Source organism: Enhydra lutris, unplaced genomic scaffold, assembly GCF_002288905.1.
Source record: "Enhydra lutris kenyoni isolate GAN:26980312 unplaced genomic scaffold, ASM228890v2 scaffoldscaffold127, whole genome shotgun sequence".
Classification (NCBI taxonomy): Eukaryota; Metazoa; Chordata; class Mammalia; order Carnivora; family Mustelidae; genus Enhydra; species Enhydra lutris.
In genome coordinates, this window is record NW_019154211.1 from 473,239 (window position 1) to 490,818 (window position 17,580).

Genomic DNA, 17,580 nt, shown 5'->3' on the forward strand with positions numbered 1-17,580 from the left:
TGGGGGTGGTTAATGTGTGAGCAGCCCCTGGGGCAGAGGAATGTAGGCTCTCCCTGCAGTAGGATCATCTCCTCTGTCTATAACCAGGTCTCTGGGAAGCTCCATGTGGACATTCCCCACATGGGAGAAAGAGGGTCCTGGGCATGGTGAAGGGGGACCCCAGAGAGAACACTGAGGTCCCTAAGGGTACAGGGAGACCCTCATCCCAGGGCACCCCCAGGAACTAGTGCTCTCTCTCCCCTATTCCCAATTCCATACAAAGTCAGCTCCCACATGCCCATTGCTACCTGGACAATAGATGGAACACCAGCCCTCATTTACTTACATTTTGGTCCTCCTTACCCAGGACTCACCTATTTTCACCACCTCTTACATTTTCCTACATCTGTTCCATGGATTCATGATGTCACAGAGTCAAATTTCTGCACTGAGGTCCCTGCAGTCCTTAGAGCCGGGCACCATAGAAACAAAGACAACATTAGCAAACATTATAACTCCTAAAGACCAACCACAGGGTCTTTTACTCACCCTGAGCACAGAAGGTTCTAGGGAGGAAGACATTAATCTGAGTTTGAAAGAGAAGCTTGGTGTTCCCTTCCCAGGTAACCTGAGACATAGAGACCCTACTAAACAGGCAACTTTAGGGGCTCTAGCCCCAGGATGAGCCACCCACCACCATCCAGACCCCAAATTCTCATGGGAAAGAGGAGGATGATGGGGAGGCTGGAAGTGACCTTTCACACAGGATCTAGAGTATGGAGATTCTTCAACTTGATTTCTCTGTCCACTGTGGTCCTCATGGACAGGTTCAGCATGTATGTTATGTTTTGGGGGTGTTGAGTATGAGAAGTTATTTCTAGATCATGGACATCAGCCCTTTGACTGTAGTGCCATTTAAGAATATCTTCTTCCATTTCATGAGTTACTCTTTATTTAGTTGACTACTTACTCTGTTGTGCAGAAGATTTTTATCTTGATGAAGTCCAAAAAGTTCATTTTTTCTTTTGTTTCCTTTGCCTTTGGAGACATGTCTTGAAAGTTGTAGTGTCCAGTGTTGAAGAGGATACTGCCCATGTCCTCCTCCAAGATTTTAATGTACTCCTGCCACACATTGAGGTCTTAAATCAATTTTCAGTTTATCTGTGTATGGTGTAGGAGAATGCTCGAGTTTCAGTCATCGACACACAGCTGTCCAATTTTTCCAGCACTAAGAGATTGTCTTTTTTCCACTGGAATTTTTTTCCTGCTTTGTTGAAGATTAGTTGACCATAAAGATGACAGTCCATATCTGGGCTCTCTACCCTGTTCCATTGGTCTGTGTTTCTGTTTCTGTGTCAGTACCATGCTTTCTTGGTGATCACAGCTTTCTTGTAAAGCTTGAAATCAGGCAACATGATGTTCCCAGCTCTGTTTGTCTTCTTCCAAATTTACATAGCTAATTGGGATCTTTTCTGGTTCCATACAGATTTTAGGATTGTCTGTTCCAGCACATTAAAAAATGTTGCTGGTATTTTAACCGGGTTGAAATTGAAAGTATAGATTTCTCTGGGAAGAATAAACATTTTTAAAAACGCTTATTCTTCTGATCCATGAGCATGGAATAGTCTTCCATCTTTTTGTGTCTTTTTCAATTTCTTTCATGAGCGTTCTGTAGTTCCTTGAGTACAGATCCTTTATCACTTTGATTAGGTTTATTCCCAGGTATCTTATGGTTCTTGGTTCTATACTAAGTGGAATCAATTCTATAATTTCCCATTCTGTATTTTCATTTTTAGTGTATAAGAAGGCAACTGATTTCTGTACATTGATTTTATATCCTGCCACATTACTGAATTGCTGTAGGAGTTCTAGTAGCTTGGGAGTGGAGTCTATAGGGTTTTCCATTAAAGTGTCATGTCATCTGTGAAGAGAGAGTTTGACTTCTTCATTCCCAATTTGAATACCTTTTATTTCTCTTTGTTGTCTGATTGCTGTTGCTAGGACTTCTAACACTATCTTGAACAAGAGTGGTGAGAGAGGCTCTGCCTGCCTCTCTGCTTGCTTGTGAATTCTGTCTGCCAAATAAATAAATAAAATCTTTAAAAAAATAAAAGAGTGGTGAGAGAGGGCAACCTTGTCATTTTCCTGATCTCAAAGAGAAGGCTGTCAGCCTTTTCCCATTGAGGATGATATTTGCTGTGTGTTTTTCATAGATTTGATGAAGTTGAGGACTGTTCCCTCTATCCCTATACTTTGAAGTGTTTTAATCAGGAACAGATGCTGATTTTTTCAAATGCTTTTTCTGCATTGATTGAGAGGCACATGTGCTTCTTCTCTTTTCCATTATTGATTTGTTCTATCACACTGATTGATTTGCAAATCTTGAACCATCCTTGCAACCCAAGGATGAATCCCACCTGGTCAGGGTGGATATTTTTTTTTTAGATTTTATATATTTATTTGACAGAGATCAGATGTAGGCAGAGATACAGGCAGAGGGAGAGGGCAAGACATGCTTCCTGCTGAGCAGAGAGCTCGATGTGGGGCAAAAATTTCTCAATTTGCAATAATCACACCTTAGATAAACCTCATTAGCTACAATACTAATGTGGATAATCTTTTTAATGTGCTGTTGGATCCTATTAGCTAGGATATTATTGAGAATCTTAGCAACCATATACATTAGGGATATTGGTCTGAAATTCTCCATTTTGGTGGGGTTTTTGCCTGGTTTGGGGACGAGGGTAATGCTAGGTTCATAAAAAGAGTCTCGAAGTTTTCCTTCTGCTTTAATTTTTGCAATATCTTTAGGAAAATAGGTATTATTTCTTCTTGGAAAGTCCGGTAGAATTCCCCAGGGAATGTGACAGGTCCTGGGCTCTTACTTTTTGGGAGGTTTCTAATCACTGCTTGAATCTCATTACAAGATATTGGTCTATTCGGGTTGTCAATTTCTTTCTTATTCAGTTTTGGAAGGTTATGGGTTTCCAGAAATTCATCCATTTCATCTACATTGCTTAGCTAACTGACATATAATTGTTGATAATAATTTTTTATATCTTTTCAGCGAAAACAATATTCATTGTTTTTGCACCACACCCAGTGCTCCATGCAATCCATGCCCTCTTTAATACCCACCACCTGGTTCCCCAAACATCCCACCCCCCGCCCCTTCAAACCCTCAGATTGTTTTTCAGAGTCATAGTCTCTCATGGTTCATCTCCACTTCCAATTTCCCTCAACTCCTTTATCTTCTCCATCTCTCCTTGTCCTCCATGCTATTTGTTATGCTGAACAAATAAGTGAAACCAAATGATAATTGACTTTCTCTCTTGACTTATTTCACTCAGCATAATCTCTTCCAGTCCCGTCCATGTTGCTACAAAAGTTGGGTATTCATCCTTTCTGATGGAGGCATCATACTCCATAGTGTATATGGACCACATCTTCCTTATCCATTCGTCCGCTGAAGGGCATCTTGGTTCTTTCCACAGTTTGGCGACCGTGGACATTGCTACTATAAACATTGAGGTACAGATGGCCCTTCTTTTCACTACATCTGTATCTTTGGGGTAAATACCCAGTACTGTAATGGCAGGGTCCTAGGGAAGCTCTATTTTTAATTTCTTGAGGAATCTCCACACTGTTGTCCAATGTGGCTGAACCAACTTTCATTCCCATCAACAGTGTAAGAGGGTTCCCCTTTCTTCACATGCCCTCCAATACATGTTGTTTCCTGTCTTGCTAATTTTGGCCATTCTAACTGTTGTAAGGTGGTATCTCAATGTGGTTTTAGTTTGAATCACCTTGATGGCTAGTGATGATGAACATTTATTCATGTGTCTGATAGCCATTTGTATGTCTTCATTGGAGAAGTGTCTGTTCATATCTTCTGCCCATTTTTTGATATGATTATATGTTTTGTGTGTGTTGAGTTTGAGGAGTTCTTTATAGATCCTGGATATCAACCTTTTGTCTGTACTGTCATTTGTGAATATCTTCTCCCATTCCGTGGGTTGCCTCTTTGTTTTCTTGACTGTTTCCTTTGCTGTGCAGAAGCTTTTGATTTTGATGAAGTCCCAAAAGTTTATTTTTGCTTTTGATTCCTTTGCATTTGGAGACATATCTTGAAAGAAGTTGCTGTGGCTGATATCGAAGAGATTACTGCCTATGTTCTCTTCTAGGATTCTGATGGGTTCCTTTCACACGTTGAGTCTTTTATCCATTTTGAGTTTATCTTTGTGTACGGTGTAAGAGAATGTTCGAGTTTCATTCTTCTACATAATGCTGTCCAGCTTACTCAGCACCATTTATTGAAGAGACTGTCTTTTTTACACTGTATATTTTTTCATATTTTGTCGAAGATTAACTGACCGTAGAGTTGAGGGTCCATGTCTGGGCTCTCTAATCTGTTCCACTGGTCTATGTGTCTGTTTTTATGGCAGTAACATGCTGTCTTGGTGATCACAGCTTTGTAGTAAAGCTTGGAAATCAGGCAACGTGATGCCACCAGTTTTATTTTTCTTTTTCAACATTTCCTTAGTGATTCGGGGTCTCTTCTGATTCCATACAAATTTTTGGATTATTTGTTCCAGCTCTTTGAAAAATACTGGTGGAATTTCGATCGGAATGGCATTAAAAGAATAGATTGCTCTAGGCAGTATAGACATTTTAACATTGTTTATTCTTATGATCCAAGAGCATGGAATGGTGTTCCATCTTTTTGTGTCTTCTTCAATTTCTTTCATGAGTGTTCTGTAGTTTCTCGAGTACAGATCCTTTATGTCTTTGGTTAGGTTTATTCCCAGGTATCTTATGGTTCTTGATGCTATAGTAAATGGAATCGATTCTCTATTTGCACTTTCTGTATTTTCATTGTTAGTGTATAAGAAAGCCACTGATTTCTGTACATTGACTTTGTATCCTGCCACGTTATTGAATTGCTGTATGAGTTCTAGTAGTTTGGGGGTGGAGTCTTTTGGGTTTTACATATAAAGAGTCATGTCATCTGGGAAGAGAGAGAGTTTGACTTCTTCTTTGCCAATGTGGATAACTTTTTTTCTCTTTGTTGTCTGATTGCTGTTGCTAGGACTTCTAATACTATGCTGAACAAGAATGGTGAGAGTGGGCATCCTTGTCGTGTTCCTGATCTCGACGGGAAGGTTGTGAGCTTTTTCCCATTGAGGATGATATTTGCTGTGGATCTTTCATAGACAGATTTTATGAAGTCAGGAATGTTCCCTCTATCCCTATACTTTTAAGCATTTTCTTCAGGAACGGATGCTGAATTTTGTCAAATGCTTTTTCTGCATCAATTGGGAGGACCATGTGGATCTTCTCTCTTCTCTTATTAATTTGTTCTATCACATTGATTGATTTATGAATGTTGAACCATCCTTGTAGCCCAGGGATGAATCCCACCTGGTCATGGTGGATAATCTTTTTAATGTGCTGTTGGATCCTGTTTGCTAGGATCTTGTTGAGAATCTTAGCATCCATATTCATCAGTGATATTGGTTCTGAAATTCTCCTTTTTGGTAGGGTCTTTGCCTGGTTTGTGATCAGGGTAATGCTGGCTTCATAGAAAGAGTCTGGAAGTTTTCCATCTGCTTCAATTTTTTGAAAGAGCTTGAGGAGAATAGGTGTTATTTCTTCTTTGAAAGTTTGGTAGAATTCCCCAGGGAATCCATCAGGTCCTGGGCTCTTGTTTTTTGGGAGGTTTTTGATCAGTGCTTCAATCTCAGTACTAGATATCAATCTATTCAGGTTGTCTATTTCTTCCTGGTTCAATTTTGGGAGTTTATAGTTTTCCAGGAATGCATCCATTTCATCTAGGATGCTTAGCTTATTGGCATATAACTGTTGATAATAACTTCTGATGATTGTTTCTACTTGCTTGGTGTTAGTTGTGATCTCTCCCTTTTCATTCATAATTTTATTAATTTGAGATTTCTCTCTTTTCTTTTGGGTTAGTGTGGCCAGTGGTTTATCGATCTTATTGATTCTTTCAAAACACCAACTTTTAGTTTCCTTGATCATTCTACTGTATCTCTGGTTTCTACCTCATTGATCTCAGCTCTAATCTTGATTACTTCCCTTCTTATGTGTGGAGTTGGTTTGATTTGTTGCTGATTCTCCAGTTCTTTAAGGTGTAGAGACAGCTGGTGTGTCCTGAATTTTTCACTTTTTTTGAGGGATGTTTGGATGGGTATGTATTTCCCCTTTAGGACTGCCTTTGCTCTATCCCTTAGGTTTCAGACCGAAGTGTCTTCATTCTAGTTGATTTCCATGAATCGTTTAAATTCTTTTTTGATCTCCTGATTGATGCAAGCATTCTTAAGCAAGGTGGTCTTTAGATTCCAGATGTTTGAGTTACTTCCAAACTTTTTCCTATGATTGAGCTCAAGTTTCAAAGCATTGTGATCTGAGAATGTTCAGGGAATAATCTCAGTCTTTTGGTATTGGTTGAGTCCTGATTTGTGACCCAGTATGTGGTCTATTCTGGAGAAGGTTCCATGTGCACTTGAGAAGAATGAGTATTCTGTTGTTTTAGGGTGGAATGTTCTGCATATATCTATGAGGTCCATCTGGTCCAATGTGTCATTCAATGCTCTTGTTTCTTATTGATTTTCTGCTTCGATGATCTGTCTATTTCTAAGAGAAGTGTGTTAAGATCTCCTACTATAATTGTATTCATATCAATATGGCTCTTTATCTTGATTAACAGTTTTCTTATGTAATTGGCTGCTCCCATATTGGGGTCATAGATATTTACAATTGTTAGATCATCATGGTGGATAGTCCCTCGAAGAATGATGTAGTGTCCTTCTGTATCTCTGACTACAGTCGTTAGTATAAAATCTAAATTGTCTGATATGAGAATAGCTACCCTGGCCTTCTTTTGAGGCCCATTGGCATGAAAGATGCTTCTCCATCCCTTCACTTTCAGTGTGGGTGTATCTTTAGGTTCAAAATGGGTCTCTTGTAGGCAACATATGGATGGGTCTTGTTGTTTTATCCAATCTGCAACCCTGTGCCATTTTATGGACGCATTTAGGCCATTCACATTGAGAGTGATTATTGATAGATATGTTTTTATTGACATCGTGTTAACTTTGAAGTCTTTCTTTCTGTAGATTGTCTCTATATTTCTGTTCAATGTTATTCTTAAGATTTTTCCTCTTTTATAGTACCCCCCCCTTAATATTTCCTGCAGTGTCAGCTTCTTGGTTGCATAGTCTTTTAAGCCTTGCCGGTCTTGGAAACTCTTTATCTCTCCATCATTTTGAAGGTCAGTCTTGCTGGATAAAGTACTCTTGGCTGCATGTTCTTCTCATTTAGTGCCCTGAATATATCTTGCCAGCCCTTTCTGGCTTGCCAGGTCTCTGTGGACAGGTCTGACGTTATTCTGATGGGCTTTCCTCTGTAAGTAAGTTGCCTCTTTGTCCTAGCGGCTTTCAAGAGATTATATCTATAATTATTATTCCTAAATTTGACTATCAGGTGCCTTAATGTTTTTTTGGAATCTATAATCTTGGGTGGAGACCGTTCGGCCTCTAGTACATGAATGCTGGTTCCATTCGCTAGATTGCAAAAATTTTCATGAAGAACTTGTTCCACTATATCTTCTAGACTTCTCTCTTTCTCCACCCCTTCAGGGATTCCAATAATTCTGACGTTGGAAGGTTTCATGGCATCATTTATTTCCCTGATTCTGTTTTTGTGGGTTCTAAGCTGTTTGTTCCAGGCTTCCTCCTGATCCTTTCTCTCTATCTGTTTGTCCTCCAGATCACTAATTCTATCTTCTGTCTCAGTTACCCTAGCTTTGAGAGAATTTATATTTGATTGGAACTCATTGAGAGCATTGTGAACCTCATACCTGGTAGCTTTCAGCTCTGCCCTAACATTGTGAACATCCTGTCTGGTCGCTTTCAGTTCGGCCCTAATCAATTCTGTTTGGTCATCCATGGCTTTCTCCAACCTAGCTATTGCCTGGATAATTGTTAGCCTGAATTCTCTTTCTGACATATTGTCTATGTGGATAGCCGTTAGCTCTGTTGCAGAAGGTCCATCCTCTGTATTTTTATTCTGTTGGGCATTCCTCCTCCTAGTCATTTTGGTGAGAGATGATTGAACAGATGTAGCTGGATACATCGACCTTGGTGCAGTCAAGGTGCACCTTGGAATGCTTCTGAGCAATCAGGATTCCCCACCTAAATGAGAGAAAAAAAGAAAAGAAAAAGAAAAAAGAGAGAGAGAGAGAGACAGGAAAGAAAGGGAAGATAAAAGTGAAGTCTCAGCCCAAATGGGCCCCAAAGTACGATTGATGAAGTATAAAAACAAAAACAGACAAACAAAAAGACTGATAAAAGTATATGACAAGAGAAAAAAATATATATATAAGAAAATAAAGGAAGAACCTCATTAAAAGAACCCCAAGTGTAAGATTTATATACTATCAGGACAAACACAAAAACACAGAAACACTGGCAGAATAAAAATATGGGAGAGTGGTTATAAACTCTCAGTGTGGGCAAGGAATTTTTTTTTTTGATTCTTCCTGGATGTATCTTGATATCTTTGTTAAAGGACTCAACTTTCCTAAGACAAAGAGGGATTAAAAATTGGTTTACCTATAGGGGTAGCACTGATTGGGGAAAGGGGATTACCTTGAAGTTTAACTCTATATGAATATTAGAAAATAAAAATAAAAAAGAATAAACTATACTAAACTAAAATTAAAAAAAAAAGAAATTTAAAAAATAGAAATGCAAAAGAAAAACACGGCTGTAAGTATCAAAAAGTTCAGGTTAGAAGGTTATTATGGAATTTGATGTACTGGACATCTCACTGTGATGGTAAATAGGTTAAAAAATTATCTATATAAAAAGGAAAATGAGCCAAAATAGTGTGAACAAATTAAAAATAAAAGTTGTCCTATGAAGTAGTGGTGGTTGTTCTCTTGTAGTCTTTTTTTTTTTTTTCTTCCCTGTTTGGTTTTCTGGGGGAGGGGCCTGCCACGTGGGTTTTCAGTCAATGATATTCCCTGAGTTAAGTCTATCCGCCCCCCTCAAGGGGGTGGACTCTGAGGAAACCGTTTTTTTCAGGCTTTTGTTCTCTGGAGGTTTTTATGTTTGTTCACTTGTTTTTTTCTCTAGCCTTGAATGCTTTTGATGGTTTTTATAGGTTTAGAGGAAAGCAAACTGCACCCTGACCTCCCTCTCAGACAGAATCCTCATTCTGCTCTCCAGTAGGTGTTGCAGAGCCCATATAAATTCCCCCTTGGCTGCCATCAGAGCAGGTTCCAAGTCGCGGTCCCTGGGGACTCAGGATCTTCTGCTTGTACCCAAATCCATGGCAGCAGCAGCTCTCTGGGCAGCTCCAGACCATGATAGAAGTTCCAAGCAGTGATCACACACTGAGATTTTCCCTCTAACCCAGGCTGGGATTGCCTAGGTCTAAGAGCTCCATGCTTGCGTGCTTGTGTGCACCTCTCTCAGGGGAGGCTGTGGGTCTAGGGCAAGTCCCAGGCTCTAAGAGCAGGGCACGGGTCCCAGAGCACCAGGCTGGTCCTTCCCGCACCTCTCTCAGGGGAGAGTTTGGGACGCGCCCATGTCTCAGGCTCTGAAACAATGGCGGGGTCAAGAGTGCCAGGTAGGCCTTTGCACACCTCTCTCAGGGGAGGGTGAGGGGCGCCCGCATCTCAGGCTCTGTTAGCACTGCTCAGCATTCTGCCATCTGGTGAGGCTCCCAGCCCCTCACAGGAGCCAAACCCCACGAGTTCTCAGGCGAGTTGGCGGCTTCAGAACCAAGACCGGGTTTCTCCACCGCATTCTCTCTGGCTCAGCACCAGGGGAAGCTGTCCTCAGTCCCGGAACTTAAGCCCCTGTCCCTAGCCACCCCGATTCCCACAATTTCCCCCTCGATCCTTTGATCTTTTGGAGGGCTTTCAACCAGACTCCAAGTTAATGCTGGTCCCCAGATGCAGGGCACTCTCGTATTAGGGGTATTACTTTCCATTTGGTCACCTCTGGTGGCTCCCTCCCCCTTTTTTGTATCTTCCGGTATCAGTCTGACGTTCCCACTCCACTTTACCTGCCCACTGGTGTCTTCTGCCCCTGTAGAGATCCAGACGTGTATAATTCTGATCTCAGGCTGATTTCATGGGTGATTAGAGTTCTTTGGTAGGTAATCAGCTCAATTTAGGGTACAGGTTGAAAAGGCGACTCCTCCTATTTCCCCGCCATCTTGTCTCCCGCCACCCAAACAACTTCTTAAAAAAATATAAAAACCTGCTAAGCCCATTCTTTGGGCAGGTGCTTATCATTAAAACCAATGATTCTTTTTTTAAGTTCTGTATTACATTAATTGCTTCAAACACATTGTACATTGGTAGTTTTTACTTAAAAAAGAAAGAAAGAACTTTAAGAATGGAAATCTCACCTCCAACAAGAATCTCTGCATTCCCACAGTACTTTTCCTGTCTCATGTTAATCAGTCACATCTTATCTTGTGTTCCAATGAGGTGTCCAGATCTCCTCTCCATTAAACACTGGAGCAGCTCCAGTGAAGACCTGTTTATCAAGCAAAACTCCACTTTGCAGGGACACACTGTGTATAATCTCTGGATAGAACAAAACAGCAGTCAAGTTGGCAACAGCAGAGGGTTCTTCCCAGAAATTGTGGGAATTCTGACAATCTACATATGTGCATGAGCTAGGAGCTTTGCAAAATGGATAAGCTAGAGTGACAGATGTATTTCTCAGGAAAAATCAGTAAATTCCTATCAGAGGATGTGTTCATTGCTCAGGAAAATTTCAGAATGACCTCTGAGTGTGCCAGGACAATCTCCCTCTAGGATATGGCCTAAAAGGAGAAGACTTTGACATTCTCTGGTAGATAAAAGGGCATATTTTGAGCTTCAGAACGAAGGGGAGGCTGCACCATAAATGAAGGTAATCTACGTGGTCCTGAGAGAGAGAGAACCCAATTCTAGGCAGACCATGATGAGAAGACATAGATGGTCACTAAGAAGCAGAGGGTCTCTGGGAAGCAGGAGGCAGTGGATACTCATGTCTCAATTCTAAGCTATTTGCACTGAAGTAATGTAAACCCTCTGCAATGTCACACATGACCATCTCATCATGGTTGTATCTGGAGGGGGTAGTTTGGAATGGAGAGAATAGGGTAGAAGTATCCTCCCCATCTGTACTTCTCAAGGACACTATTTCCAGAAACCTCAACCTAAGGGCTGCATTTATCCTCCTACCTGAATGCAGCCAAATAAAAAGTGGGCAAATTATGTTGCAAAAATTAAACCAGATGGAAATACATGAATGATAGTGATGCATCAGAGAACTGTTAATACAAGGTGCAGGGTGGGGACGAGAAATCTAGAGAGGATAGACAAACAGAAAGGACCAAAACATGGACAGAAGGAGAAACAGCAAACCCAGAGTTAATGAGACACAGTGAACAAACCCTCCAGGAATCCACAAGAGATACGAGGACTGGGGTGGAACTGACCTTCTCACAGGATGAAGGATGGAGACCTCATCTCTGGGGCTGATAGCTGAGTGCTCTCCTTAACCACTTCTTTCTCTCACTCATGGCCAATTAGTCAGCAAGTCTTGCCAGTGACAAGTTCAAGACACACTCAGAATCCAACCATTTCTCACCCCTTCGCTGCTGCCACCCTGGACTGAGCTCCTATCAGTTTTCACTTGGAGACCAGCAAGAATCTCCTCACCTTGCAGATTCCAAGCTCCCATGTCCCTGTCTCACTCCTAATTACTCTCCACACCAGAGTCAGTCAGAGAATCCTTTACCATATGGAGAAAGTGAGGATTATTGCCTGTTTATGGTCTGTCTTTCCTCCTCAAAGGTAAGCCCCATGAAGGCAAGTTCTTCTATTTCTGTTCATTGCTGTATTCACAGAGACCAGGCAGGGCTACAGTTTGTGCAGTTAGAACCAAATAAATATTAGTTAATGAACTACACAAACAGTTATAAAACTGTACACTAGAATTCTGGGTAAAGAATAAAGGATCTGCATTTTGTATTCATTTGTGGGTCTTCAGAATGCTCGGATCTGGAAATCATGTCATTTTTTTTTTCATCATCACTGAGACTACAATGGCCTCTCCATAACGTTCACTGCATGAACAAGTGAAAAGAATGTCCGATAGGTTGACTACCTTCCATGGTGCCTAGAACTGGCCTGGGCAGAATATGGATGCTGTTCTGTCCCCACGCACAAGAGCAGGTACGTGTAAAGAGTAGAGTTCATAAGTAATGACCAGTCTGCAGGAAAACCACTACTCAACATGGGCTGAATGAATTCTGCACCAGCGACACACAGTCCAGAGGTGATGAAGATAACTTGTCTTCGAGGACTAAGAAAATTGTAGGCATCTCTGCTTCTACCTGCTTGTGAACAAGTACCAAGGTGGTATACGTGCTCTGAGGGAGATGCTCACAGGGAACACTGGGAGCCACGAAGAAGTAAGTGATCATCATACCTGAGGAGTCCACGTAGTCAAGGAAGGACTTATGAGAAAGATTTTAGCTGAGCCGAACCATGTCTCAGGACGATGTCTAGCAGATGAGAAAAAGCACATTGAGGAAAGAAGGCACAGACTGTGTGAAGGCCCAGCACACATGGTTGCCTTCCCGAGTGGATCCTGGGAGGAAGTTAACACAATGGGGAAGTACAGGAAATGCTTATAGCACATGTTCCTCTAAGGACAGAACCTGTGCTTTCCAACGCTCATGGACACTCCTCCTCTCAAACTACTCATTTTCCCCTAAAACGGTGACCAATAAAGGGGCTTAACAGAGTTGAAAACATTGGGAGACAAAATCAGAGAAGGGAATCAACTATCTGGTTCCCACTCCAATTTATGGGAGGACTGATGCATGTGTGTAGAGCACGGTGTTCCCTGTGACTGTCACCACCTACAAGGAAGAATGTGGCTTCACACCAGCTCTGTCCCAAAGCATGACATGGCTGCCCGGGGGTTCCATGTGGGACAACACAGTCTTCTTCCTCGTTGTGCAGTTCTGAGGCATTCCCATTGGAGTTCCACTCCTTTGTTCTAAATGCTCCTTGTACAAAGAAACGGACAGAATCTGAAACAGAGATTATGTTTTCAGGAAAGCATAATGGTTCTTATTTTCCGATTAAAATAGAAAACCAGAAGGGTGGCAGAGTGGCAATAAATTTTCACTGTTTTGACAGAGGCTACATTCTAGTCACAGTTAATTCCCACATCAAGGTCCATAATGGCTCAAAGGAAGTAAGTTCTTGGAGTCAGTAAGAGACACACATGTGTCAAGCCTCCTAATGAGCCTCAGTAATGCAGGAAAACTATTCTCAACAAAAGGAGATTCCACACGGTCAGGTACACTCTGTGGGGGTGTGGGCAGGTGTGGCTCCAGAAATGGGTCCTCTTCGTGCACTGGTGACAAGGAAAGAAAGATCCTGGTTTGAGGCAAAGAGCAGCTGCTGTTCCCAGGTGGTGACTGCAGCTCACAGCTGAGGTTAGCAGTGGAACTGAGTGGAGAATGTGGGAATTATGGGCATAGTCAGAGGCTGACCACTTGACATGACATCCACACCCTGGTGCCTGAGTGTCGGATTTGTTTGTGCACCGGTTTCTTCTGCAGCAGAACAGCTCCTCCCATGTTGTTCTTCCTCCTGGTGCCTCGCATCTTCCATGGACAGGTCTTTCTGAGCTTCTAACTCAACCTTCTCTGGTCCACCTCTTTCTGTCTATAGTTCTCTTCTCCACAGCCAGCAGAATCGGTTCCTGAACGACAAGGGAATTTTTCTCTTTTTGGAGCAAAGAACTGCTGGGTCAAGGGACTGTGTGGATGAGGCTTGAAGCAAGTGACTTCTTTCTGCTCTTTCAGATCTTCTTCCAGCTGCTGCTTCCTACTGCTGCCTTCAGAGCTCTCAGTCATTAAAACCAGTGATTCCTGATACAGACAGAAGCATGACTGTATCCACAAGGACTGATCCTGGGGCACAGAAACCCCACAAAGAAAATACATAGAGTACAATGACCCATTTATGAATTCTACAAAATTAAAGCTAGTATAAGCTGACATGAGAAAGAACAATAGCTATGTGGGGACAGGGTGAACAAGGGAAAGGGAAGGAGGAATTCCAGAGGGAAATGCTGGAAATTTTAGGGAGAATTGAAGCACTCACTGTCAGTAATGTTGATTGTGACACCTGCGTTTATATATCACACACTCCGTATATGGCCTGTTCATCTTGTGTCACATATACACATCGAACTTATTATAGGTAATAATAAAGGTGATTCAAAAGGGACATAGAGAGAGTGAATGTTAAAGACATGAAAATACGCCTACACGATGCTGATTTTCTCTGTATTTATGGTAAAGTATAAAATCAGCAAAATCAATCCATCCCCATTACAGGAGGGCTTCCACATGCCTCATAGCCTGACACTCTGTCCCGCAGATGATTTGGGGTGGGGGGCAGCAATTCCTGTGGGGAGAGTACTGACCTAGATCCTGGGGTCAATCTCACCCCATATGTTTTCATGGACACCTTACAAACAAAAGTATACACCCTGGAAAGTTATATAATAAAAAATATTTATTTTCAAAATTGGTCTTTAGCACTAAATTAAAGGTATTCACAACTGCTTGGGTCACTGCCTCTCTGTCAGAATAGATCCCCAAGCTGAATATATAGCCAGAGGACATGCAAATAGGGCCCTCCATCTGCTGATTAAAACAGCCCAAACCTGACACTGCAGTTGGGAGAGGAGCCCCAGCACCAGGATTCCCAGGTGTTCCAGTCAGTACTCAGGACAGGATACAGACAACTCACCATGGAGTTTGTGCTTGGCTGGGTTTTCCTTGTTGCTCTTTTAAAAGGTAATTCAGGGTGAACAAGAGTCGTTGAGGATGTGAGTGGATATGAGTGAGAGAAATTATAGATGTGTGACAGATTCCTGACCAGGATGTCTTGCCTGCAGGTGTCCAGTGTGAGGTGCAGCTGGTGGAATCTGGGGGAGACTTGAGACTCTCCCATGCAGCCTTTGTATTTACCTTCAGTAGCTACTACATGAGCTGGGTCCTCCAGGCTCCAGGGAAGGGGCTGCAGTGGGTCGCATATATTAGCTATGATGGAGGTAGCACATACTATGCAGACTCTGTGAAGGGCCGACTCACCATCTCCAGAGACAACGGCAAGAACACGCTGTATCTGCAGATGAACAGCCTGAGAACTGAGGACACAGCCCTGTATTATTGTGAAACAGACACAGTAAGGAGCCCTCAGTGTGAGCCCAGACACAAACCTCACTGTAGGACTGGATCTGGACCACCAGGGTGTGCACACCACTCACCAATCCTGTCTTTAAGCCCAGGAGCAGATGCAGATGAAAGTTATGGGCAGGTTTCCTGTCAGGATCTAACACTTCCTATCCAGAGAACACTTTCCCTCAGGGACCTTCTCTGCACATATGCTTCTGTGCTTAACTCTTCACTCTCTGACTTTGAAAATTTGTTCTAATGGGAATACAATTATACCAAAATGCACAAAAAACAGAATCACTCACATTGTTTATTCGTGTCTGTAAATACCAATGAAGCACAAATATCCTGATGCTCTTCAACTGAGCCTTTTAGGACTCCCAGCTGCTCTCACTTTGCATCACATGTCCACCCTCCTCAAAGTGCAAACTCCCTAGAAGCAGCATAAAGTGCATGCTGGACATGAGGCCACCAGAGGCATCAACAATTAAAAGCAAAAGAAGAAAGGTTCTTGGTTGGGGAGTCACTGTCTTAAACAATGCTCACAGCATCAATGTTAGTGACAACATGGGAAAGCAGTGGAACCCTCTCCAGGTGTGATGTGTAGTCTGGATATTATGCACACACATGCATAAACACACACACACACACACACACACACACGAATATGAATCCTTTTTCACTTTGCACTAATTTCTCTGCAGCAAAAGTGGTCCTAAGACAAAACTACACAGCATACAGGAAGACCTCAAGAAGCAAGAAAAATCTGAAAGAAACACTCTAACGTTACACATGAAGGAGCTACAGAAGGTATGATGACTAAAGCCTAAATACAGGAGAAGGAAGGAAATAGTAAAGATTAGAGCAGTAATAAATGATATAAAAACAAAAGAAAAAAACAAACAGAACAGTACAAAAAAGCAAGGTATAGATTTTTGGAAAAAAAAAACAATAAAATTGAGAAACCTCTGCCTAGATTTATCAAAAGTAAAAGAGGAAACCCAAAATAAATGATATCAGAAATCAGTATGTTTCTTTGTGGAATAAATAGGGTTTTGGAGGGGTAGGAGGGGCCAGATGGGGGAACTCGGTGATGGGCAATAAGGACACATGGTGACTGAGCACTGGGTGTTACACACAAATAATGAATTGTTGAACGACATCAAAAACTAATGATGTACTATATGGTGGCTAACTGAACATAATTTTAAAATGAAATTTAAGGAGATAATGTGAGAAAATAAATACTTAAAGCTGGAATTCTAGGAGGAACATTTCCCAATCCAAATCCTGAAATAATACTCAAAATTTTGTGTTCAAACTAGAGGTGGCTGGGGTGGGGGGATGGGATAACTGCCTCATGGGCATTAAGGAGGGAACTTGATGGAATGAGCACTTGGTGTTATATGCACCTGATGAATCACTAAATTCTACCACTGAAACCACTATTGCACAATGTGTTAACTAAATTGAATTTAAATAAAAATTTTAAAACAAAATAAAAGGAAAGAAATAAATCCTATCTAGTCTTTCATTCAGAGACTTTGTTTCAGGAGTAGAGGAGCAAGATGGCAGCAGAGTAGGGACCTCATTTCAGCTGGTCCCTTCAATTTAACTGGATGTCCATCAAACCATTCTGAACACACACGAATTCAACATCAGATGTAAGAACAATTATCCGGATTTCTACAAGCAGCAAAATGACTAGTTTTTGTGAGGTGGGAAGTGGAGAAACGTAACTCTTTGGGGGAAATATCGGAAGATAAATGGAGATTGGAGGGAGTCTCCAAAAGCCAGCCACTGGAAAGTGATATTCAAATCAGAGCAAAAAAATCAGGACCTTCGAAATCTGCTCCAGCGAGAGACATTCCTTACTGAAATAGAGCACAGGGGATGAATAAGAGAGAATTCTGGGTGGATCACTGGGATCTCAGACCACAGGAAATCAGAAGTAATGGGGAAGCCTGAACCGATAGACTGCCCAAGCAGTGGCACAGGGAGACAGGTTATGGTCAGCAAGCTCAGAAGGGACAGTCAGGCCAGTTGGAAGACTGCTCTGTGCCTGACCACCCTGAAAAGGACTAAAGGTGTGGGCTGCTTAATATCCCATGGGAGATATAAAATGATTTGTGACCAAAACAGGGCAACAGCTCTCAGGGCTGTGTGGCCCATGAAAGGACACTGGAGAGGCACCTGGCCGTGAACTGCAAGCCATGCAAGAGGGTGCATGTGTGAGCCCATGGCTTGGTGCACAAAGTGGCTACATCCACAACTGGGCAACAACTCTCAGAATGATATGAAACC

General features: G+C 41.9%; 1 gene segment (V, D, J or C); it reads left to right on the top strand.

Annotated features, from left to right (window-relative positions):
- Nucleotides 1–14,781: 14,781 nt before the first annotated feature.
- LOC111139955 lies at nucleotides 14,782–17,511 on the top strand. The segment is given in 4 exon segments: nucleotides 14,782–14,895; nucleotides 14,997–15,351; nucleotides 15,981–16,086; nucleotides 17,419–17,511. Coding segments are annotated over 4 exon segments (600 nt in total).
- Nucleotides 17,512–17,580: the final 69 nt, after the last annotated feature.